The 26,456-nt window shown below is 50.0% G+C and overlaps 1 protein-coding gene across 1 annotated transcript in view; it reads left to right on the top strand.

The window, feature by feature from the left end:
• cni (protein cornichon) overlaps positions 1–26,456 on the top strand; it is a 93,274-nt gene that overhangs the window by 49,930 nt on the left and 16,888 nt on the right. The window contains exons 3-4 of the mRNA XM_068346450.1: positions 24,796–24,908; positions 25,121–25,264. Coding sequence (XP_068202551.1) covers positions 24,796–24,908; positions 25,121–25,264 — 257 coding nt within the window. The remainder of the gene's footprint in view (positions 1–24,795; positions 24,909–25,120; positions 25,265–26,456) is intronic.

The raw sequence follows: 26,456 nt of genomic DNA, 5'->3' as shown, positions 1-26,456 counted from the left end.
ATCAGCTACATGATTATCGGGTAAGTTTAATATTGAAAAATGTTATTTTCATTAGTAAAATAAATTTTTGAATATACTTACCCGATAATCATGATTTAATTGACCCACCCTTCCTCCCCATAGAGAACCAGTGGACCGAGGAAAAAGTGAGGTGGCGATAACAACAAGTACTGTAGTACCTGGCCACAGGTGGCGCTTGTGAGTACACCCCCTTCTAGTATAGTGATAGCTGGCGTATCCCTCCCGTAGAATTCTGTCGGGCAACGGAGTTGACAGCTACATGATTATCGGGTAAGTATATTCAAAAATTTATTTTACTAATGAAAATAACATTTTTCTTCGTTTTCGTTCGACTAAAAGTGCCGGCGAAGCAGAGCTGTTCTGTTCTTGCCTGGGGAATCTGCTGTCACTGCCGTCCCTCAGAGAACGTCATCATGGGCGTCATCCCTTCTCTAAGAAGTACTCCCGTGACAACATGACTAGCACTTCAGATCATCTTAGAACGCTAACCAGGAGGTTTGCCTCCAGGGGTTGGACAACTTCCCTTCCAAGGGAAAGTTTCCTCCCTAGGTTTGATGTTGTTTCTCCCTTCCGAGGGAGAACTTCCCACATCTTAATAAATTCATCGTCTCCGACTGCTGTTGCTGCCTTCGCCCAGACTTCTCTCCCCCCTTGCTGAATCTCTCTTCCTTCAGGGGCGGAGCACAGTCTTAGTCTCTTCTACGAAGTGTTCACCTCTCTCGTTCGTGAGAGAGGCCACTCATAAAGACTCCTCTTCGGAGAATCGCCACTGTTGAAGGTCAGCTTGCTGATCCACCAGCCCTAATGGGTGTCAAGTCTCTTCTATGAAGTGTTCACCTCTCTCGTTCGCGAGAGAGTCCACTCATAGAGACTCCTCTTCAGAGGATCGCTACTGTTAAAGGTCAGCTTGCTGATCCACCGGCCCTAATGGGTGTCATCATGGGCGTCATCAAGTCTCTTCTACGAAGTGTTCAACTCTCTCGTTCGCGAGAGAGGCCACTCATAGACTCCTCTTCGGAGGATTGCTACTGTTGACGGTCAGCCTTGCTGATCCACCGGCCCTAATGGGCGTTATCAACTAATGAGCATCATCAAGTCTCTTCTACGGAGTGATCAACACACTCGTTCGCGAGAGAAGCCACTCATAGAGACTCCTCTTCGGAGGGTCGCTACTATTGAAGGTCAGCTTGGTGATCCTACCACTTCACAGACTCCCATTGCCGTTCCTGTCTTCATCTCGACTACTCTCCCCCCTTGCTGAGTCTCTCTTCCTTCAGGGGTGGAGCACAGTCTCAGGCAAGTCTCTCCTACTAAATGTTCTCCTTTCAAATTCGCGAGAGAGGCCACTCATAGAGACACTTTTTCGGAGCATCACTGCTAAGGTCAGCTTGCTGGTCCTCCAGCCCTCATGGGCGTCATCAGTTCCTGATCATCCTACCAGCAGACCTACCAGCTCAACCTTGCATTACAGCTTAGTCCGTGGACTTCGGTCTTGGACTCTTCTATTGACCTTTCACGGTTCCCATCTGTGGATGTTCGCTCTTCCAAAGAGCACATATCAGTTCCTGATCGTCCTGCCAGCTGACCTGCCAACCTACCACGCGCGTGCACGCTCACGCCAATGGTCTTCCACGCACGCGCGCACCAATATTTATCCGCTCGTGCGTGCCAACAGTCTTCCGTGCGCGCGCGCGCCGATGGTCGCTGAGCGTGTGCGCCAATAGTCTTGTGCGCGCACGATAACAGTCTTGCTTGCGCGCGCGTTCCAACAGTCTCCCGTGCGCGCGCGTTCCAACAGTCTCCCGTGCACGTGCGTGCCGACAGTCTTCCGCGCGTGCGCTCCGACGGTCTTCTGCGCGCTCCCGCGTTACAGCTTAGTCCGTGGACTTAGGTCTTGGACTCTTCTATGGACCTTTCACGGTTCCCATCGGTGGATGTTCGCTCTTCCAAAGGGCACATCTCAGTTCCTGATCGTCCTGCCATCTGACCAGCCAACCTACCACGCGCGTGCACGCGCACGCCAATGGTCTTCCACGCACACGCGCGCCAATATTCATCCGCTCGTGTGTGCCAATAGTCTTCCGTGCGCCGACGGTCTTCCGCGCGCCGATGGTCGCCGAGCGTGTGCGCCAATAGTCTTGCGCACGCACGATAACAGTCTTGCTTGCGCGCACGTGCCAACAGTCTTCCGCGCGCGTCCGCAACGTCAGTCTCCCGCGCTCACGCGCGTCAATGCTCTTGCCCGCGCGCGCAGACAGTTTTCCACGCACGCCCACGACGATGGTCTTCCGCGCGCGCCTTCGGCGACGGTCTTCCGCGTACACCCGCGCTGACGGTCTTCCGCTCGCACCCGCGCCGACGGTCTCCTGCTCGCGGGCGTGCTGACTGTCTTCCGTGCGCACCAGCACCGACGGTCTCCTCCTATGCGCGGGCACGCTGACGCTCTTCTGCTCGCACCGACTCTCTTCCACTTGCACCTGCGCCGACAGTCCTCCTCTGCATGCCTGCGCCGACTCTCTTCCATGCTCACTTCCGCGCCGACGGTCATCCGCGCGCGTGTCCGCGATGACAGTCTCCCGCGCGCACGCTGATGGTCTTCCGCGCGCACGCGTGCCAATGCTCTTGCCCGCGCTCACCGACAGTTTTCTACTCGCGCCCACACCGACTGTCTTCCGCGCGCACCCGAGCCGACAGTCGACAGTCTTCCGCGTGCCGACGGTTGACAGTCTTCCGCGCGCCGACCGTCGACAGTCTTCCGCGTGCTCTCGCCGACAGTCTCCCGCGCACAGGCGCCGACGATCTCTCGCGCACAGGTGCCGACGGTCTCCCGCGCACAGGCGCTGACGATCTCTCGCGCACAGGTGCCGACGGTCTCTCGCGCACAGGTGCCGACGGTCTCCCGCGCACAGGCGCCGACAGTTTTCTGCACGCACACGCGCCAATGCTCTTCCGCGCGCCCGCGCTGACGCTCTTCCACGCGCACGTCCCCTTCGACAGTCTCCCGCGCGCATGCTGATGGTCTTCCGCGCTCACGCGCGCCAATGCTCTTGCCCGCATGCGCCGACAGTTTTCCACGCGCGCCCACGCCGATGGTCTTCTGCGCGCGCCTGCGGCGACGGTCTTCCGTGCGTGCCCGCGCTGACAGTCTTCCGCTCGCACCCGCGCCGACGGTCTCCTGCGCGCGGACGCGCTGACAGTCTTCCGTGCGCGCCTGCACCGACGATCTCCTGCGCGCTAGCGCGCCGACGGTCTTCCGCGCGCGCCGACTGTCTTCCGCGTGCATCTGCGTCGACAGTTTTCTACTCGCGCCCGCGCCGACGGTCTTCCGCGCCCACCCACGCCGACTGTCTTCCGCGCCCACCCACGCCGACGGTCTTCCGCGCCCACCCACGCCGACGGTCTTCCGCGCCCACCCACGCCGACGGTCTTCCGCGCCCACCCACGCCGACGGTCGACAGTCTTCCGCTCGCACCCTCGTCGATGGCCTTCCGCGTGCGCCCTCGTCGATGGCCTTCCGCGCGCGCCCTCGTCGATGGCCTTCCGCGCGCGCCCTCGTCGATGGCCTTCCGCGCGCGCCCTCGTCGATGGCCTTCCGCGCGCGCCCTCGTCGACGGTCTTCCGCGCGCGCCCGCGCTGACGGTCTTCCCGCGCGCGCCTGCGCCGACAGTCTTCCCCGCGTGTGCTCCGGTACTCTTGCCCGCGTCTACAGTCTTCCGCACGCGCACTATTTCCGCGTCCGCGTCGACGGTCGTGCGCGCGTCCGCGTCGACGGTCGTGCGCGCGTCCGCGTCGACGGTCGTGCGCGCGTCCGCGTCGACGGTCGTGCGCGCGTCCGCGTTGACGGTCGTGCGCGCGTCCGCATCGACGGTCGTGCGCGCGCCTGCGTTGACGGTCTTCTGCGTTCGCCCGCTCCGACGGTCTTCCGCGTTCGCCCGCTCCGACGGTCTTCCGCTCGCACCCGCACCGACAGTCTTCCGCTCGCACCCGCGCCGACTGTCTTCTGGGTGCACACGCGCCAATGCTCTTCCACGCGCGCTTCCGCGCCGACGGTCATCCGCACGTGTGCATCCACGACGACAGTCTCCTGCACACACGCTGATGATCTTCCGCGCGCACGCGTGCCAATCCTCTTGCCCGCGCGCGCCGACAGTTTTCCACTTGCGCCCACGGCGGCGGCCCTCCGCGCACGCCTGCGCCGACGGTCTTCTGCGCGCACCCGCGCCAAGTCTCCTGCGCGCACCCGCGCCGACAGTCTTCCGTGCGCGCCTGCACCGACGATCTCCTGCGCGCTAGCGCGCCGACGGTCTTCCGCGCGCGCCGACTGTCTTCCGCGTGCATCTGCGTCGACAGTTTTCTACTCGCGCCCGCGCCGACGGTCTTCCGCGCCCACCCACGCCGACTGTCTTCCGCGCCCACCCACGCCGACGGTCTTCCGCGCCCACCCACGCCGACGGTCTTCCGCGCCCACCCACGCCGACGGTCTTCCGCGCCCACCCACGCCGACGGTCTTCCGCGCCCACCCACGCCGACGGTCGACAGTCTTCCGCTCGCGCCCTCGTCGATGGCCTTCCGCGCGCGCCCTCGTCGATGGCCTTCCGCGCGCGCCCTCGTCGATGGCCTTCCGCGCGCGCCCTCGTCGATGGCCTTCCGCGCGCGCCCTCGTCGACGGTCTTCCGCGCGCGCCCGCGCTGACGGTCTTCCCGCGCGCGCCTGCGCCGACAGTCTTCCCCGCGTGTGCTCCGGTACTCTTGCCCGCGTCTACAGTCTTCCGCACGCGCACTAGCGGTTTTCCGCGTCCGCGTCGACGGTCGTGCGCGCGTCCGCGTTGACGGTCGTGCGCGCGTCCGCATCGACGGTCGTGCGCGCGCCTGCGTTGACGGTCTTCTGCGTTCGCCCGCTCCGACGGTCTTCCGCGTTCGCCCGCTCCGACGGTCTTCCGCTCGCACCCGCACCGACAGTCTTCCGCTCGCACCCGCGCCGACTGTCTTCTGGGTGCACACGCGCCAATGCTCTTCCGCGCCGACGGTCATCCGCACGTGTGCATCCACGACGACCGTCTCCTGCACACACGCTGATGATCTTCCGCGCGCACGCGTGCCAATCCTCTTGCCCGCGCGCGCCGACAGTTTTCCACTTGCGCCCACGGCGGCGGCCCTCCGCGCACGCCTGCGCCGACGGTCTTCTGCGCGCACCCGCGCCAAGTCTCCTGCGCGCACCCGCGCCGACAGTCTTCCGTGCGCACCCGCGCCTGCGCCGACGGTCTTCTGCGCGCACCCGCGCCAACGGTCTCCTGCGCCCACCCGCGCCGACAGTCTTCCGTGCGTACCCACGCCTGCGCCGACGGTCTTCCGTGCGCGCCCGAGCCCGAGCTGACTGTCTTCCACACGCTCCCGCGCCGACGGTCTTCCGCGCGCGCCTGCGCCGACGGTCTTCCGCGTGCGCCTGCGCCGACGGTCTTCCGCGTGCGCCTGCGCCGACGGTCTTCCGCGTGCGCCCGCGCCGACGGTCTTCCGCGTGCGCCCGCGCCCACGGTCTTCCACGCCCGTGCCGACAGTCTTCTGCGCGCGTGCTCAGATGCTCTTGCCCGCGCCAACGATTTTCTGCGTGCGGGAGCCGAGGGTCTCCTGCGCCAATGCACCCGCCTTTGCACAACCGGTCACATGCTTTGGCGCATTCTAGGGAGACTGCACACAACTACACAGTGCCTTACTGCGTGCCAGCGCTCTTCCGCACTTTCCTGCGCCCTCCTGCTCAGTTGCGGTCTCAGATCCAATGCGCCAGCTATTGGCAAAGAGCCAGTGCTCCCAGATCCAATGCGCCAGCTCTTGCCAAAGAGCCAGCGCTTGCCTGCTCTCCAGGCAGAAATTGAGCACCAGCATCATCCTGTGTGCCATCGCTCCAGTACTCTCCTGCACACTCGCGCAATAGGCAGGAAAAAGGAATAAAACATTGCCCGATTCCTCCCTGCAAACACATAACATTGCCACCGGGAAAAGAGGAAAGAGGCTTCACAGAAGGATTCAAGATCCCGAAGATTCCATCTTACAAGGGGAATCGAAACGGGGTATCCTTGGTCCCTGTCTCTTCTGAAGTTTCTTTTTTCCTTGACAGACCACCGTCAGCAAACAGGAAAGCATCAACAGACTGATCTCTTAGATCACTGTTTGCTGATGGCTAGTTCACGGTTTACTGATCGCTAGGTCGCCGATCACCAGATCGCCAATTGCTAGTTCAACGCTGATCTTTGACCTCTAGTCCCTCCAATGACTATCGATCTCTGATTGCTAGCGTTCCAATCACCGATTGCTAGTCAATAACCAGTCATCAGCTTTGCTGATCACTAGATCACCAATGGTCAGCTCATCTTTCTTCGATCATTGAACTCAACTCGCTGATCTCTGACCAGCCCATCTTCAGCTTGCAGATCTCTGACCAACCAGGAGGGACCATAGTCAGCTTGCTGATCTCTAGCTCACAGACCGCCGATTCACCGATTATCGGCAATTCACCAGCAGTTCGTGACTTGGACTTACTAGTCAATTTCTGCCCGTAGTTCCCTAGATCAGAAGGTATACAACATACTTCTCGCTACTGGCCGTTCGCCATCACATTAAAGTGATCGGCAAACGTTTGACAACCCTCATCAAAGGCTTGTCGACACGGAACTACTTGCGAGCACTCTCCAACTGCACAGTAACGACGATACCCAACCGTTAACCAGTGATTAACATTTGCCAGATTGATTCTATTCTAAGGAATAGCATCAATCCCATCAGGGCGCATGGTAAGGCTAAGCGTTGCCTTCCTTCTGTTTGTTAAAGGAATTCTCTCTCAGGGAAGAATTCTTACACTGGGTATCGCGTCTGATCCTTTATGACACGAGTCAAGACTCCAGCGTCTACAATCTTCCATGCAAAAGGATCCGCAAGGAGCTGTCCCTTTGGGTCGATGTCCACACCATGTTGGAGCTCGAACAAGGGCCAAGACCTTAGGTCTTCATTTGCACACTGGACCTAAAGGACACTTACTTCCAGGCTCAAACCATCCATCTAGGAAGGTTGGAAGATTCAGTTTAGACAAACAAGAAACACCAGTTCAGGGCACTGTGCTTTGGTCTTTCCACTACACCCATCCTGGTCTCACAGGATCGGCTTCTGTCTCCATTTCAGGATGACTGACTGACCTTAGCAGACTCAGTGGCAACCTTGCATTAGCACCGGAACTTCTGAAGTCTTTTTACCAAAATCCAGTGATCAGGGTAAACCTGCGGAAGTCTTCCCTACTTCCCTCCCAGAAGACTGGTGTATCTGGGAATGATTCTAGACACCAATCTCCACAAAACCTTCGCAAAAACAAGAAAAACTCCCCTAGAGTGACTTGAGTCGGACTGGAATCAGGCCCTCGATCCCCCAAACATTCTGACCCCCATGGGACCAGAAGTTTGGACGAACCTCAAGGGATGGGTGTCAGTCGAGAATCTACAGAGCGGTATAACCTCCTTATCCTTCCCCACCCCTCGGACTTGATGTTGTGCTTAGAACACATCAAAAGAAGAGAGGAGGGACCATAGTGCTGCACCACACGACCTCAGCCCTCTGGAGAGAGTCCGAAAGTACCTTCACTTAAATCTCCTAAGAGATGAAGGCCAACTTTCCGGTCCTTCAGCAGCCTCATCGGTTCCTAACAGACCACTCAGTGATGTGATGGATGACAACACCACACACCACATAAAGGCTCACATCGGCAAGCAAGAAGGAACTTGCTCGTAGCCTCTTCCCATCTAACAGTATAAACACTAAGATGGGCCTAAGTCCATTCGGTACCACTATCAGCTCGTTTCATTCCAGACTAGAAGAACGTGCTCGCCGACAATCTGTGCAGAGCATCTCAGATAAGGTATACCGAATGGTCTTTGGATTGCCTCGTAGCCAACAAAGTCCCGACTTTACGGGGTCCTCCAACTAAGGATCTGTTCGCAACGCTCCTGAACCTCAGGCTACCGTTGCTCCCCAGCTCTAGACCCCAAGGCTCTCTGGCAACAACGGTGGGTACAACAATGACGTTTACATCTCGTCCCTGTTTTGTCTGGAGAAGGGTACTCAAGAAGGCTAGAACATCAGTCAGCCTCTCAAGGACTCTCCTAGCTCCGCTATTGCATTATGCAGAACATTTTCCAAACCTTTTGCAGCCCCTGATATAGTCTCCAAGAAAACCCTCTCCACATCACAGACAACCCACTTCGACACCTACCACAAGCTATAGCTTTGCTATGATTGTACGCCTGGAGACTACCCAGTACCTCTTTTGCAAAAAGGTTGTCTAGATATCTGATGAATTCCTCAGCATCAATCTACCAGGCAGTATAACGTCTTGTGGTTGGTGTCATGTGAAAGTGCCTCTCTCCACTCGATACCTATATTCCAGCAATAGCGGAATCCTCGAACATATACAAGAGGAAAAGACCCCCTATTCAGTTTCGACAGATAAGGATGATCACTCAACCTTGATCCTTCACCTTCAAACTGAAAGGAAGGGACATCCTCTCATCGATAGACCATTCCTAACTCGTACAGACTTACAACTTGCCTATCTCCAGTCAGAATTGAGACCTTCCTCTCGGAACATGGTTCAAATTCTCTGATCTCTAAAGAGACCTCCTTATGTTCCACTTCACCGGGCAACAAATTTTCTCCTGATTTAAGATGACAATGTTCCTACACACTCGGACAGCAACCATACAAGTCAAGGAACTTCATGGTCTCTCTTTCGACATCGCCCATTAATGAGAAGGGCGAAAGAGAATGTTCAGTTTCGTCCCTGAGTATGTTACCTGACACAGTCTTCAGAGGTTACCAGACAGTCTCCAGAGGTGACGGATCCTACACAAGTCTCCACTCGGTAATGGACAATCCAGATCATCCGTTACTGTACCCAGGGTAAGGTATGAGACTTTACCTAAAGAAAATGGCAAAACGGCAGCATCCCACCCGGGTCCCTTCTCTTGTCATCAGCACTGGGAGAGACTAGAGGAGGATCACTGAAACATCATCTCGACATGATGAGTCGCAGTGTCAGGGGCATAGCTATGCCTCTGGTCCTTCTTAGCAGATTACTCTGTGACGCAGGTGTTACAAGAAAGGATGTGAAAGCTCCAGGTGACTTTCACAACTTTACTCCTGCAAGACGTGACCCACAGGAACTCGATACGATCTCTATCGGTCCGGTGGTGGCTGCACAACAGCTGGTTGTATACGTCAAGCTTCTTATTGGACAAGTAGCAGAAGGTTGAGGGTACTGTTACCCGGTTTTAGTCTGCGTGAATGAAAATATTTGACTGGCTCTTATTCTTTTCTTCATCCTACCCTCTCGTGGGGAAAGCAGCATCCTGGGTTCTCTGCATAAGCTGACTTCAAACCACTGCAGGTAAACCATGCTCTCTTGTGTACCTAGTATTAAGGTAATACTGTTGCGTCTCCATACCCTGGTGAGGTTATATTGGGAAAGTCTTGGTTACATCAGGTTTTTCCTACATAGACTCGGAATAACTTTACCTAGACAGTCACACTTCTGCATGTCTCAACACACTTTGCCTTTGGCTCGGATGATGAACAGTTGCTTCCGTTCTGCATCCGATCTTTTTGGACTGCCATTAGTCTATCTGAGTTTTCTCTTACAGATTGTGTTTGTGTGTGAGTGGTTGCCTGTCGGTCATGCGCACCTGTCCTAGTCCCGAGGGCCGCTCCTGCGATACCTTTATGTCATTAGAGGATACCGATCCTCACCGTCTGTGTCCGACTTATCAGGGGCAGTGTTGAATGGAAGATAGTAAGTGTATCAAGTGTCAGGAGTGGTCTGCCTCTGAGTGGGAAAAGTTTGGGAGACGGCAGAAGATGTCTAAAAGGGATTCTTCTTCGAAGTTTGTAGCCAATACCCAGAATCCAGGAGCAGCGTATCCTAGATTCAACTTCTTCACGATTTCAAGTCTTTGTTCTGTAACCGACAACCCAGATCATCTGTTAATATGCCCAGTAAGGTGCTTGAGGCACTACCTCAAAAGAACAGCAGCATCTCGTCCTTGGGTGCCACCTCTTGTCATCAGGACAGGGAGGACCAAGAGGAGGGTAACTAGAACACAATTTAGGCATGCATTCGCAAGGTCATTATTCTAGCTTTGAATACAGACCCTCCTCCTTCATGTCGACCCAGAGCTCATGACCTCAGGGACATCACTACATCTCTGGCTTTCAGACTTAACTACTCCATGGCGCAGGTTCTACAAGTGGGTGTGGGGAAACGACAGACAAAATTTACCGCCCACTACCTGCAAGACGTGACCCACAGCAGACTTGATACGTTCTCTATCGGTCCTGTCATGGCTGCACAGTAGTTGGTTTAGTACCTCAAGCTCCTTATTGGACAAGTAACTGAGGATTGGGGGCATTGGTTGCCTGGGTTTTAATCTGAATGAATGTAAAGGAATGACAGGCTCTTTTTTCTTCATCCTCCCCTCTCTTGGGGAAATCAGCATCCAGGGTCCTCTGCATAGCTGACCTCAAACCACTACAGGTAAATCATTGCTCCCTTGTGTATCCTAGTACTGTATTGTGTCAATACTGTTGCGTCTCATACCCTGGCGAGGTGGTATTGGGAACATCTTGGTACCTTCAGATGTCTCTTTACCTTAACAGTCACATTGCTATTATGTCCACACACACAGCTTCTTTAGGCCGCAGACCTTGCATAGCAAGGTTAGCAAGATATTAGGGTTTCCTTCATTTTGTGCATCACACACACATAAAGGGAATCCCCGGACAAAGCCAGAAAACCAGAATGTCAGAGACGTCCACCCTTCTGAGTGGTGAGTCATACCCATATGAATAGCATAGGTTTATATTCCAGTTACAGAACAAATGACAAATTTAGAAACAATTTGTATTTTTCCTAATGATACAAACCTTAGCTATTTATTCAAACTTGCCAGCCAACCCAGCTCCCTTGAAGTCCTACCATCAAGCAAAGTGAAGTATAATCACCGGTTTGCGAGTGAGAGGGTGGTTACTACACCCTTCCCCCCCTCTATTGACTAGCAGCATGGTGGTTTACCCTCGCTAATTATCTAATGGCTTCGTTAAAAGTAATACCCATATAAATAGCTAAGGTAAAAAAATACAAATTGTTTCGAAATTTGTCATATTAGCAGGGACATCCACCCTCCTAATGGGTGAGTTACCACTATGAGTAGCGTAGGTTTGTATTCCAGTTACGGAACAAATGAAAAATTTGGAAGTAATTTGTATTTTTCGTAACGATACAAACTGTTAGCTATTTATAACAAACTTACCCACCAACTCTATCAACCATGAAGTCCTATCTCAAAGCAAAGTGAAGTAAAGTCACAGGTGTGTGAGTGATGGGTGTAGGTAACTACCACTCCCCCACCCACCACTAACTAGCGGGATGGGTAGTTAACCCTCGCTAAAATGTAATGGCTCGTCCTTTCAGCTTCGCCGAAAGTAATACCCTTATAAATAGCTAAAGGTTTGTATCATTAGGAAAAATACAAATTACTTCCAAATTTGTCATGTTTGTCTAAATTTAGTAAATGAAGTAAAATTTGATTATGGAGTTAATGCAAATTAATGTTTTCAATATTAAACTTACCCGATAATCATGTAGCTGTCAACTCCGTTGCCCGACAGAATTCTATGGAGGGATACGCCAGCTATCACAATACTAGAAGGGGGTGTACTTACCAGCGCCACCTGTGGCCAGGTACTCAAGTACTTCTTGTTGACACCTCCTCAATTATTCCTCTGTCGTGCTTCCGGCAAGACGTTCTGGGATACGCTTATGTTCTTGGAGTATTTTCACGACTTTGGTGAAGTATTTCTCTTTGATTTCGGCTGTCGCTTTACTGGAAACTTCTATATTAGCTTAGTTAGCTTTTGGAATTAATTTGATTAATTATGGTGACGAAGAGAGTATGAACTCTCTTTCACCTTTTAATGGCCGACCCTTCCCTTAGACGGAAGTGTTGGTGTCTAAGAGAGTATAGACTCTCTTTCTTAATTTTGCTTAACAAAAGTTATAGATTTATTTTATATCTCTCCGCCTCTTATAGGCCTCTTTGATTAACTTCCTTTTATTATAAACTTAAAATTAATTTTTATATTTGTTTATATTCGACCTTCCTAATAGTAGGCGGTCTTTTCTTGGTACCGAAGTTAATTAACATTGAGCCCGTCATTTCGGTTTTACCTGTTAACATATTATGCCATTTTAATGTCTTTGAAAGAATTTCTTTGATAGTCTAGTACTGTTTTCAAAGTTGAACTAACGTTTTGTTTTGTCTCTGCAGTTGTTGACGTTCAGAACGTTCAACTTGCACTCTATCGTTACGATAGAGAAAGAATTTTCACGGTTTCACATTGCAGTAAGAGTAACCGTGTCTAGCGTTTTGTTCATTCTTTCTTAACTTAATGGTTTTAATCCTAATAAAGGAACTTTTCATTTTGGGAAATATTTCAGTTTTTTCCTTTAACAATAATATGTTTTAACGATATATGATTGGGCTCTTCTCTCAGGTTCTAAGTCAAGAGAGAGAGAGAGAGAGAGAGAGATAGAGACGGAGGGAGAAAGAGGATAAACGTTTCATTCAAGCCTGCCAGGCGTACGAGTAACGTTGTTATCGTTTTTTGCTCTTCTCCCTAGTCTCTTTAGGGGAAGAAAGTAAACGTTTCTAGAGTGATCTAGTGTTTAGTCTCTTTCCAGCCACTGAATTATTTATCTTTCATTAGATTTTTCTGTTACATTGTAATTCTGTTTTCGCAATTACTAACTTTTGAGAAAGGATAGAATTGCGTGTTTCAGGTACAAACCACTTAAAGTTTCGAGTTCAGTGAAATAAGTGCAAACAGAAAATCAAAGTGATAAGTGATTAGCACAAAGTGTGTCAGTGTTGTGCGTGAGGGTACTTCTGTGCGCGCCAGTCGTTCTCCCAGTCCGGGACCTCTTGCAAGCTCCCAAGCCCAGGGGAGAAGCAATGTCGAAGGACAAAAGGGTTCAGCAGGCCTTGATCGGCGCACAGAAGTATCCTCGGTGGTTGTGGGCGTGTCTTACCGAGACCGTCACTCCCACCCGCAGACGATTGAGCCCTTATTTTGCTCGTCTGCAGAAGAAATTTAGGGGAGAAAACGCTGGTCTCAGGTCTCAAGACCTCTTAAACATAAAGTCCAGACCTATGCCAGACGTACGAAGTTAGAGTTCAACAACCCGGATGCAGTCATTGGGTTAGCTCTGACTCTCCTCAGTCATCTGTCGACTGCACTCCGCCCAAGAGGAGTAAGGTTCTGCCACAACAGAGCTCGACTGTTAAGGCTTTACCTCAGCCTACTGTAGTTTCTGCCGACCCTAAGTGGACTCTACTACAGTCCATGCAAGCACAGCTTTCGGACTTGATGCGTGAGTGTCGGGCTGAGAGTGTTGCGCCTCCGCCTCCGCCTACACTCCCTCCGCCTGCGTTCGCTCCGCCTACGCTCGCTCCGCCTGCGCTTGCTCCGCCTGATCGCAGTACCACCTGCCAGGCGTACGATGTTGAGCTACAGTCTGAGTTTGCTGTTCCCAGTGGTGTTCAGCCTCCGCTTTCTTTAAGGCAACCTTTGCTATGGGATCAGGAGGATTATTCCTCTCTTCCTCCTCCTCCCCTTGCTGCTCCACCAGTGGTGCAACTCTCGGCTGAGGTACAACAACCTCTCCCGTGCATGAGTCAGTCTCCTCAGCTCTCGCTGCAGCGAGCTCAACCATCCACAAGGCAAGCTCCACTACACCTTGGCCTTGCGCCTCAGGAACCTCAGCTTGCGAGACATTTACCTTGTTCTGCGCAGCCTCAACCTCATCACGCTCCGCTCACACCACAGGAACAGGAACTTGCTACTCCGCTTCCACCAACCGCTCAGCAAGCGCAACTCTTGGGTTCAACCTCTCATGCTAGGAGTCAGCCTCCTCCACCCATGCGCCTTCCTTCTGCTTTGTCTGTTATTCAGCCTTTGCAGTCTGAGCCTCAGGTTCTCCCTCAACAGTTACTTGAAGAGGAAACCACTAATATTGTTCCTTCTCGTTCTGACTCTGCTGTTCAGCATTCTTGTCCAATATCTTCGCTACACTCTGGTGATGAGGCGTCTGATGATGAGGAGGCACACCTGGATCCCTCGTCAGACGTGGATGAATCCAAGCCTTCTCCACAGTCTATTGACTTTCGTAAGGTCTTGGCTCTGCTTAGGGAGGTTTACCCAGACCACTTTGTCTCTGCTATTCCCCGCTCTCCGCCATCTGAGTTTTCGCTGGGCGTACAACAAGCTAAGTCCTCCTATACTAAGCTAGTCCTAGCAAGGTCCTCTAAGAGAGCATTAAGGATCTTAGGGGAGTGGCTGCAGACTAAGCAACACCTTGGCAAAACTTCTTTCATGTTCCCGCCGACTAAGCTCACTTCGAAAGCGAGCGTTTGGTATGCCACAGGAGAAGCACCAGGCTTGGGAGTACCTGCCTCTGCCCAGGCTGACTTCTCAAGTCTGGTAGACTCGCCTCGGAGAAATGCAATGAGGCGTTCTAAGGTTTGCTGGACCTTCTCAGACCTGGATCACTTACTGAAAGGACTGTTTAGAGCATTTGAGATGTTCAACTTTCTTGACTGGTGCCTGGGGGCCCTCAGCAAGAAGACCTCTCCTGCGGACAAGGATTCTGCCATGCTATTAATGTCCTGCATGGATAAGGCCATTAGGGATGGATCGGGTGAGCTTGCGTCGATGTTTGTATCAGGGGTTTTGAAGAAAAGGGAACAGCTGTGTACCTTCCTTTCCTCCAGCATTACACCTTGCCAAAGGTCACAACTCCTTTTTGCTCCGCTCTCGAAGTTCCTCTTCCCCGAAGAGCTGGTTAAGGACTTGTCTGCTGCCCTGATACACAAGGACACACACGATCTTGTAGCCTCATCGGCTCGTAAGTCTAAGGTTGCTACCTCAGTCCCCAAGACTTATCGCTCCCCAGTGGTTGATACCCCTGCTACGAGGTTCATACCGCCCTTTCGTGGTAGAGCCCCCAGCCGAGGAAGCTCCCGTCCAGACTCTTACAGGAGCAAGTCCAGGAAAGGCTCCAGGACATCTAAAGGAGAATCTCAATTGGACTTTAGACTTATTCAGAGAACTGGGTCTATTAGTCAACATAGAAAAGTCTCAACTCATTCCCTCCCAATCCATTGTGTACCTGGGAATGGAGATTCGGAGTCAGGATTTTCGGGCTTTTCCATCGGCCCCCAGGATAAGCCAAGCCCTAGAGTGCATCATGAGCATGCTGAAGAGGAGCAGTTGCTCGGTGAGACAGTGGATGAGTCTCACAGGGACCCTTTCATCACTGGCCCTGTTCGTCGAGCTAGGGAGACTCCACCTTTGCCCTCTTCAATTCCATCTTGCAACTCATTGGGACAAGGGTTCGACTCTCGAAGCAGTCTCTATCCCAATCAACCAAGAGATGAAGACCACTCTCCTGTGGTGGAAGCACAACCTCCTTCTCAGGGAGGGTCTATCGTTGGCTATTCAGACCCCCAATCTTCATCTCTTCTCAGATGCATCGGACTCGGGCTGGGGTGCGACCTTGAACGGACGGGAATGCTCGGGAACGTGGAACGAAGAACAGGGATTACTCCACATCAACTGCAAGGAGCTACTAGCAGTTCATTTAGCCCTGTTGAACTTCAAGTCCCTCCTGCTAGGCAAAGTGGTGGAGGTGAACTCAGACAATACCACAGCCTTGGCTTACATCTCCAAGCAAGGAGGGACCCATTCGAGGAGCCTATACGAGATCGCAAGGGACCTCCTCATTTGGTCAAGAGGTCTAAACCTCACTCTGGTCACGAGGTTCATTCAGGGCGATATGAACGTCTCAGCAGATCGCCTTAGCAGAAGGAATCAGGTCATTCCCACGGAATGGACCCTCCACAAGAGTGTGTGCAACAGACTTTGGACCTTGTGGGGTCAACCTACCATAGATCTGTTTGCCACCTCCATAACCAAGAGACTTCCGCTGTACTGTTCCCCTGTTCCAGACCCTGCAGCAGTTCATGTGGATGCTTTTCTACTGAACTGGTCCCATCTCGACCTGTACGCATTCCCACCGTTCAAGATAATAAACAAAGTAATGCAGAAATTCATCTCGCACGAAGGGACACGGCTGACGCTGGTTGCTCCCCTTTGGCCTGCAAGAGAATGGTTCACAGAGGTACTTCAATGGCTAGTCGACATCCCCAGGACTCTACCTCTAAGAGTGGACCTTCTACGTCAACCTCATGTAGACAGGTTGCACCCAAACCTCCACGCTCTTCGGCTGACTGCCTTCAGACTGTCGAAAGATTCGCTAGAGCTAGAGGCTTTTCGAAGGAGGCAGCCAGTGCGATTGCCAGAGCGAGAAGGGTTTCCACTCGTAGAGTCTACCAGTCTAAGTGGGAGGTCTTCCGAAGCTGGTGTAGAGCCAATTCAATATCCTCTACCAATACCTCTGTGACCCAAATAGCTGACTTCCTTCTACATCTTAGGAATGAGAGATCCCTTTCAGCCCCTACAATTAAAGGGTATAGGAGTATGTTGGCTTCAGTTCTCCGCCACAGAGGTTTGGACCTTTCTTCCAACAAGGACCTTCAAGACATTCTTAAGTCTTTTGAGACGTCTAAAGAGCGTCGTCTATCCACTCCAGGCTGGAACCTAGACGTAGTCTTAAGGTTCCTTATGTCACCTAGGTTCGAACCTCTCCAGTCAGCTTCCTTCAAGGACCTTACCCTCAAGACTCTTTTTCTCGTCTGCCTTGCAACAGCTAAGAGAGTCAGTGAGGTTCATGCCTTCAGCAAGAACATTGGTTTCACGACCGAATCTGCAACATGTTCTTTTCAGCTCGGATTCCTAGCAAAGAACGAACTTCCTTCACGTCCTTGGCCTAGATCGTTTGAAATACCTAGCCTCTCCAACATGGTAGGTAACGAACTAGAGAGAGTTCTTTGCCCTGTCAGAGCTCTCAAATTTTATCTTAAGAGGTCTAAACCTCTTCGAGGACAGTCAGAAGCCTTATGGTGTGCCATCAAGAAACCTTCGAGGCCCATGTCCAAGAATGGGGTTTCATATTTTATAAGGCTTCTGATTAGAGAAGCCCACTCTCACTTAAAGGAGGAAGACCTTGCATTGCTGAAGGTAAGGACCCACGAAGTGAGAGCCGTAGCTACTTCGATGGCCTTTAATAAAAACCGTTCTCTGCAGAGCATAATGGATGCAACCTATTGGAGGAGCAAGTCAGTGTTTGCATCATTTTATCTTAAAGATGTCCAGTCTCTTTACGAGAACTGCTACACCCTGGGACCATTCGTAGCAGCGAGTGCAGTAGTAGGTGAGGGCTCAGCCACTACATTCCCTTAATCCCATAACCTTTTTTAACCTTTCTCTTGAATGCTTTTATTGTTGTTTTTATGGTTGTTACGGTAGGCTAAGAAGCCTTCCGCATCCTTTTGATTTGGCGGGTGGTCTATTCATTCTTGAGAAGCGCCTGGGTTAGAGGTTTTGTAGAGGTCCTTTAGTAGGGGTTGCAACCCCATATACTTTGGCACCTTTGGGTTGATTCAGCCTCCAAGAGGAACGCTGCGCTCAGTAAGGAAGACGAACTTAAAAAAGAGGCAGAGTAACGGTTCAATTCGACTTCCTTACCAGGTACTTATTATTTCATTGTTATTTGAGATAACTGTTATATGAAATATGGGATACTTAGCTATCCTTTAATCTTGTACACTGGTTTTCACCCACCCCCCTGGGTGTGAATCAGCTACATGATTATCGGGTAAGTTTAATATTGAAAAATGTTATTTTTATTAGTAAAATAAATTTTTGAATATACTTACCCGATAATCATGATTTAATCGACCCTCCCTTCCTCCCCATAGAGAACCAGTGGACCGAGGAATAATTGAGGAGGTGTCAACAAGAAGTACTTGAGTACCTGGCCACAGGTGGCGCTGGTAAGTACACCCCCTTCTAGTATTGTGATAGCTGGCGTATCCCTCCATAGAATTCTGTCGGGCAACGGAGTTGACAGCTACATGATTATCGGGTAAGTATATTCAAAAATTTATTTTACTAATAAAAATAACATTTTTCAATATTAATCTTACCCGATAATCATGTAGCTGTCAACTCTGTTGCCCGACAGAAATCTACGGTCGGGATACGCCAGCGATCGCTATACAGGTGGGGGTGTACACAACAGCGCCATCTGTGGTTAGGTACTCCAGTACTTCTTGTCAACACCACCTCAATTTTTCCTCTGTCGTGCCTCCGGCTAGACCTACATGGATACGTTGTTGATTCTGGAGTTATTGTTCACGATTTGGTGATGTATTTGCTCTAGAGTTTAGCCTTCGCTATTCAGGAAGCTTTATCATTAGCTTAGCAAGTTTTTGGAATTAATTTGATTTGATTTTTTATTTAATTTTGGTGACGAAGAGAGTATGAACTCTCTTTCACTTTTAAATGGCCGACCCTTCCCTTAGACGGAAGTGTTGGTGTCGAAGAGAGTATAGACTCTCTTTCTTAATTTTGCTTAACAAAGTTATAGATTTATTTTATATCTCTCCGCCTTTTATAGGCCTCTTCGATTAACTTCCTTTTATTATAAACTTATTAAAATTAATTTTTATGTTTGTTTATATTCGACCTTTCCTAATAGTAGGCGGTCTTTTCTTGGAACCGAAGTTAATTAACATTGAGCCCGTCATTTCGTTTTTACCTGTTAACATATTATACTATTTTAATGTTTTTGAAAGAATTTCTTTGATAGTCTCGTACTGTTTTCAAAGTTGAACTAACGTTTTGTTTTGTCTCTGCAGTTGTTGATGTTCAGAACGTTCAACTTGCGCTCTATCGTTACGATAGAGAGAGAGTATTCACGGTTTCACGTTGCAGTAAGAGTAAACCGATTCTAGCGTTTTGTTCATTCTTTCTTAGCTTAAATGGTTTTAATTCTAATAAAGGAACTTTTTATTTGGGAAATCTTTCAGTTTTTTTCCTTTAACAATAATATGTTTTAACGATATATATAATTGGGCTCATCTCTCAGGTTCTAAGTCAAGAGAGAGAGAGAGAGAGATAGAGACGAAGGGAGAGAGAGGAGGATAAACGTTTCGTTCAAGCGGGTAACGTTGTTATCGTTTTTGCTCTTCTCCCTAGTCTCTTTAGTGGAAGAAGGTAAACGTTTCTAGAGTTTTTTCTTGTTCCCAGGCTTTATGCGGTGAGAGATTTTAAACGTAGTTTATTTGATCTCGTGTTTAGTCTCTTTTCCAGCCACTGAATTATTTATCTTTCATTATGTTTTTCTGTTACATTGTAATACTGTTTTCGCAATTACTAACTTTTAATGAAGGATAGAATTGCGTGTTTCAGGTACAAACCACTTAAAGTTTCGAGTTCAGTGAAATAAGTGCAAACAGAAAATCAAAAGTGATAAAGTGATAAGCGCAAAGTGTTACAGTGTTGCGTTCGAGGGTTCGTCTGTTCGTGCCAGTTGTTCGCCTAGTCTGGGACCTCTTACAAGCTTTACAAGCTCCCAAGCCCAGGGGAGAAGTAACGTCGAAGGACTTATGGGTTCATCAGGCCTTGATCGACGAACAGACGTTTCCCTCCGTGGTTTCGGGTGTAACCAACTCACGTAGCCGACGTGATCACCCCACCCACACAAAGACGAGAGAGCCCATTTATTCCTCGTCTGCGGAAGAGGTTTCTCGCAGAAACCATGGACCAAATCTTGCAGCTTTTAAGTGCAAGTCGGTCCCTTCCGCGCAAGTCCAACTCCTAGGTGTAGCCATTAGCACTGGGTCAGTTCGGACTTGCTGCAGTACGACAACTGCACACCTCCCAGAGAGGCAAGGTGGTACCGCAACAGGCAGTAACTCCGTGTGTTGCCGTACCAGCTGTTTTAGACCCTCAGTCTCAACGGACAGCAGCTCCGTTTGTTGTTGTCTTTCATAGACCCTAGTGGTCCATGCTGCAGACTATACAGTCTCAGCTTGCTCCTTCATACAGGAGTATCATGCTGGAAGGTTGACAATGTAGCCTGTTAACCTACAACCCGCCGAGGTTGTGCGCTCAGCAGATACTGCGGCTGCCTGCTCCCACCCTCCACCTGTGAGAGCTCCACCTCCGATGCGCAGTCCACCCTGCCAGACGCATGTTCTTGCTGCGCCTCCTGCTTTCATGCGTGAGTTGCCGCATCGGGAGTTGCCGGGTTCCAGCACTATGAGGCAACCTCCTCAACCCATGAGGCAGGAGCCTCATGCTATGCGGCAACCTCCTCTACCCATGAGGCAGGAGCCTCATGCTATGAGGAGCCTCATGCTATGCGGCATCCTCCTCAACCCATGAGGCAGGAGCCTCATGCTATGCGGCAACCTCCTCTACCCATGAGGCAGGAGCCTCATGCTATGCGGCATCCTCCTCAAACCATGAGGCAGGAGCCTCATGCTATGCGGCATCCTCCTCAACCCATGAGGCAGGAGCCTCATGCTATGAGGAGCCTCATACTATTCTCCTCAACCCATGAGGCAGGAGCCTCATGCTATGCGGCATCCTCCTCAATCCATGAGGCAGGAGCCTCATGCTATGCGGCAACCTCCTCTACCCATGAGGCAGGAGCCTCATGCTATGCGGCATCCTCCTCAACCCATGAGGCAGGAGCCTCATGCTATGCGGCATCCTCCTCAACCCATGAGGCAGGAGCCTCATGCTATGAGGAGCCTCATGCTATGCGGCATCCTCCTCAAACCATGAGGCAGGAGCCTCATGCTATGCGGCAACCTCCTCAACCCATGAGGCAGGAGCCTCATACTTTGCGGCATCCTCCTCAACACATGCGGCATGAGCCTCATCCCTTGCAGCATGAGCCTCATCCCATGCAGCATGAGCCTCATACCATGCAGCATGAGCCTCATCCCATGCAGCATGAGCCTCATCCCATGCAGCATAAGCCGCACGCCATGCAACATGCTCTGCATACCGTACAGCATGCTCTACATACAGCATGCTCTGCATACCTTACCGCATGCTCCTCAGTCACACATCTTTGGTTGTTGCCAACTCACAAGACTGTCAAGCAGTTTCATAACGTTGCCTTCTGGTCTGCTGCTTTTGCACCAGTGTTACCCTCACTGAGAGAACTTAGCTTTTCTCGGATATGGTTCCTGTAGATGAGAAAGTGCTATTCTCCCTCCTTCTGATATTCCCTTGAGGACTCTGTCATTTGGAGAGGAGCCTTTAGCTGCTTAGCCTCCTATGGACTTTTATTTAAGCATAACATGCTTCCAGGGAGGGTAATGGTTCCGCTTCAGTCGCTAACCCCGTCTGTTACCACACCTGCTCCCATAGACCTTGAGCTTTGTTGCAAGACATGCAGTCCAAGCTTAGTCCTTGTTTGAGGATTTTTTGTTTACGGAGTCAGTGTGTCACTGGGAAGACGTTCAACAACCAGCAGAAGTGACTTGTTGTGACGCAGTGCGGCAACCTCAGCAACCCGATAAGGAGTTGTCTGTACGACCCAGACAGTCTAGACAGTTTCGGGTTGTCGCTGTACTTCCTCGCTTCCCCATGGTTGACAGTTCACAGACTGTGCAGCAGTACCATGATCTTGTGTCCGGCTCCGTCAGACGACTGGCTTTTAAGAGCTCCCACAAGTCGTCGCTGTCTGGAGATTCTCAGATGGACTATGGATCTGACCAAGGAACTGGGCCTCCTGGTCAATTTTGAGGAGTCCCAGCTCGTCCCATCCCAGACCATTGTCTACCTGGGTATGGAGCTTCAGAGTCGAGCTTTTCGGGCTTTTCCGTCGGCCCCAAGGATCTACCAAGCCCTAGAATGCATCCAGAGCATGCTGAGAAGGAACCGATGCTCAGTCAGGTAGTGGATGAGTCTAACAGGGACACTTTCATCGCTGGCCCTGTTCATCGAGTTAGGGAGACGCCACCTCCGCCCCCTTCAGTATCATCTAGCTGCTCACTGGATAAAGGACAGGACGCTAGAGACGGTCTCAGTTCCTGTTTCCGAAGAGAGGAGGTCTACTCTCACGTGGTGAAAGAACAGCTTTCTTCTCAAGGAAGTCTACCTTTGGCTGTTCAGAAACCCGACCGCCGTCTCTTCTCGGACGCATCAGACACGGGCTGGGGTGCGACTTTGGACGGACAGGAATGCTCGGGAACATGGAATCAGGAGCAAAGGACACTTCACATCAATTGCAAGGAGCTGTTGGCGGTTCATCTGGCCTTGATAAACTTCAAGTCCCTCCAGCTTAACAAGGTGGTGGAGGTGGACTCTGACAACACCACAGCCTTGGCTTACATCTCCAAGCAGGGAGGGACTCATTCGTGGAAGTTGTTCTAGATCGCAAGGGACCTCCTCATCTGGTCAAAAGATCGAAAGCTCACGCTGGTAACGAGGTTCATTCAGGGCGATATGAATGTCATGGCAGATCGCCTCAGCCGGAAGGGTCAGGTCATCCCCACAGAGTGGACCCTTCACAAGAATGTTTGCAGCAGACTTTGGGCCCTGTGGGGTCAGCCAACCATAGATCTGTTCGCTACCTCGATAACCTAGAGGCTCCCGTTGTATTGTTCTCCGATTCCAGACTCAGCAGCAGTTCACGTGGATGCTTTTCTGCTGGATTGGTCCCATCTCGACCTGTATGCATTCCCGCCGTTCAAGATTGTCAACAGGGTACTTCAGAAGTTCGCCTCTCGCAAAGGGACACGGCTGACGTTGGTTGGCTCCGCTCTGGCCCGCGAGAGAATGGTTCATAGAGGTACTGCAATGGCTGGTCGACATTCCCAGGACTCTTCCTCTAGGAGTGGACCTTCTACGTCTACCTCACGTAAAGAAGGTACACCCAAACCTCCACGCTCTTCGTCTGACTGCCTTCAGACTTTCGAAAGACTCTCAAGAGCTAGGGGCTTTTCGAAGGAGGCAGCCAGAGCGATTGCCAGAGCGAGGAGGACATCCACTCTCAGAGTCTATCAGTCTAAAGGGGAAGTCTTCCGAAGCTGGTACAAGGCCAATGCAGTTTCCTCAACCAGTACCACTGTAACCCAGATTGCTGACTTCCTGTTACATCTAAGGAACGTAAGATCCCTTTCAGCTCCTACGATCAAGGGTTACAGAAGTATGTTGGCAGCGGTTTTCCGCCACAGAGGCTTGGATCTTTCCACCAACAAAGATCTACAGGACCTCCTTAGGTCTTTTGAGACCTCAAAGGAACGTCGGTTGTCCACTCCAGGCTGGAATCTAGACGTGGTCCTAAGGTTCCTTATGTCATCAAGATTTGAACCTCTCCAATCAGCCTCTTTTAAGGACCTCACATTAAAAACTCTTTTCCTCGTGTGCTTGACAACAGCTAAAAGAGTAAGTGAGATCCACGCCTTCAGCAGGAACATAGTTTTCACATCTGAAACGGCTACATGTTCCTTGCAGCTCGGTTTTTTGCTAAAACGAGCTTCCTTCACGTCCTTGGCCTAAGTCGTTCGAGATCCCAAGCCTGTCCAACTTGGTGGGGAACGAACTGGAGAGAGTACTTTGCCCAGTTAGAGCTCTTAGGTACTATCTAAAAAGGTCATAACCTTTACGAGGACAATCAGAAGCCTTATGGTGTGCTATCAAGAAGCCTTCTCTTCCAAGGTCTAAGAACTCAGTTTCTTACTAATTCAGGCTCCTGATTAGGGAAGCACATTCTCATCTGAAGGAAGAAGACCTTGCTTTGCTGAAGGTAAGGACACATGAAGTGAGAGCTGTGGCTACTTCAGTGGCCTTCAAACAGAACTGTTCTCTGCAGTGTGTTATGGATGCAACCTATTGGAGAAGCAAGTCAGTGTTCGCATCATTCTATCTCAAAGATGTCCAGTCTCTTTACGAGAACTGCTACACCCTGGGACCATTCGTAGCAACGAATGCAGTAGTAGGCGGGGGCTCAGCCACTACATTCCCATAATCCCATAACCTTTTTAACCTTTCTCTTGAATACTTTTTATGGGTTGTACGGTCGGCTAAGAAGCCTTCCACATCCTTGTTGATTTGGCGGGTGGTCAATTCTTTCTTGAGAAGCGCCGAGGTTAAAGGTTGTGATGAGGTCCTTTAGTATGGGTTGCAGCCCTTTATACTTCAGCACCTAAGAGTCGTTCAGCATCCTAAGAGGACCGCTACGCTCAGTAAGGAAGACGTACTTAATAAAGGCAGAGTAATGGTTCAAGTCGTCTTCCTTACCAGGTACTTATTTATTTTATGTTATTTTTGAATAACTAATAAAATAAAATACGGGATACTTAGCTTCTTTGTTAACATGTATGCTGGTCTCCACCCACCACCCTGGGTGTGAATCAGCTACATGATTATCGGGTAAGATTAATATTGAAAAATGTTATTTTCATTAGTAAAATAAATTTTTGAATATACTTACCCGATAATCATGATTTAATTGACCCACCCTTCCTCCCCATAGAGAACCAGTGGACCGAGGAAAAAATTGAGGTGGTGTTGACAAGAAGTACTGGAGTACCTAACCACAGATGGCGCTGTTGTGTACACCCCCACCTGTATAGCGATCGCTGGCGTATCCCGACCGTAGATTTCTGTCGGGCAACAGAGTTGACAGCTACATGATTATCGGGTAAGTATATTCAAAAATTTATTTTACTAATGAAAATAACATTTTTCTTCACAGCTGGTGTTACCTGAATATGGGTTGCACATCCTGTTCAATGTACTCTTTCTGTGTGCTGGAGAGTGGTTTTCATTGTTCTTGAACCTTCCGCTCATTGCATATCACATCAACAGGTATGTTCAAGTGTATTATGTAGTAAAGTAACTCAACATTATTTCTTGGTTGATCCCAGGAACTAGTGGTTATTTTTTTTACCTAAGGCAATTCAGAAAGACTTGTTTATACAACTATTCATTGTCATCCTTGATGCTTTTAATTTTCAAATTTACTTTGTTTTCATTGAATTATTTCGTTGTTATATTGTGTATTGTTTCATTGACCACAGGTACCGAAGCCGTCCTGTGATGAGTGGTCCAGGTTTGTATGATCCTACCAGCATTATGAATCATGAAGTTTTAAGTCAGTGCCAACGGGAAGGTTGGATCAAGTTAGCCTTCTACCTCATGGCATTTTTCTACTATCTGTATGGGTATGTTTCAATTTATAATTTCCTGGGAACTCACTAAAACTCTATTTTACTTGATAGTGGTCGTATAACTGTCACATGATAACATTTTATTCTAATTAAGGTTGAAACTGTTGCATGCAAACTCATCCTGAAGAAAGGCCCCTTGCATTGCCTGAACCCTTTGCCTAATTTGAGTTTATTAAATGTTCTTTTTAATGAGCTGAAGTACAGTAAGTAGAAAGGATGTCCACATTTGTTATATTGTTTTCATAAATGTGGAAAGTATATTTACGACAGAATTTGAAATTTTTATTATATCAATGAACCTTACCTTAAAGTCATTATGCTTTAATCATCAAAGCAACAGACTTCTCGGCATCTAGCACAAAGTTGAACATTTTCTGCACCACTGTGTTTCCCTCTTCCCCTCCCCTGTGATTCTGATTCCCAGTAGACCTGGTAGGTGGTACTACTTGGTGAACACGCCACAGGCCTGTTACTACCAAGCACTTCATGTAGTATACATCGGCCATCCCGTGAGGACTGGCCTCTTTAGCTTCGACCTAATTTAAGATTTTGATGAATAATCTGGTTGTAAAATTTATAGGAGTTAATAGGTAGTCCTATGTCTTTATCTGGCTTTATTTTACTTTACAGTAGTTATATACTGATGTGTTAAGAAGGGGAAGCCCTGCCAGTTTTCCTGTCATAGGCACTTTAGTATTTAAGGAAACAGTTCCCAATTTTATATCTGGTTTTTCAATATTTAACTTAGCCGGTGATTATAATAGCTGCAACTCTGTTGCTCGACAGAAAACTCTAAGGTAAAACTCGCCAGCGATCGCTACACAGGTTGCGGGTGTGCCCAACAGCGCCATCTGTCGTCCAGATACCCAGTACTCAATGTAAACAAAGACTCAATTTTCTCTCTGTCGTGCTACCGACAAGACGTACTTACTCGCTGTTGCTAACTGGATTTGTTTTCACAACTAATTGCTGAAGTACACTATTCTAGTTTTGAGCTTTCGCTGTGCAGGCTTTCTATTCACAAATCCTTGAACTCTTTTTTTGATTACGGATTCTTTGTTGATGACTTTTTGATAGTTTTTGAATTCCCCTTTGACCAATTCAAAATGGCTGACCCTTCACAAGTCCCAAAATTTAGGAAGTGCAATGCTAGGGACTGTTCAAGGCGTCTTCCGAAGGCCTCTAT

The sequence above is a fragment of the Palaemon carinicauda genome, chromosome 22 (assembly GCF_036898095.1).
Source record: "Palaemon carinicauda isolate YSFRI2023 chromosome 22, ASM3689809v2, whole genome shotgun sequence".
NCBI lineage: Eukaryota > Metazoa > Arthropoda > Malacostraca > Decapoda > Palaemonidae > Palaemon > Palaemon carinicauda.
The sequence above is the reverse complement of the archived record's forward strand: the minus strand, read 5'-3'. Positions and strand labels throughout refer to the sequence as shown.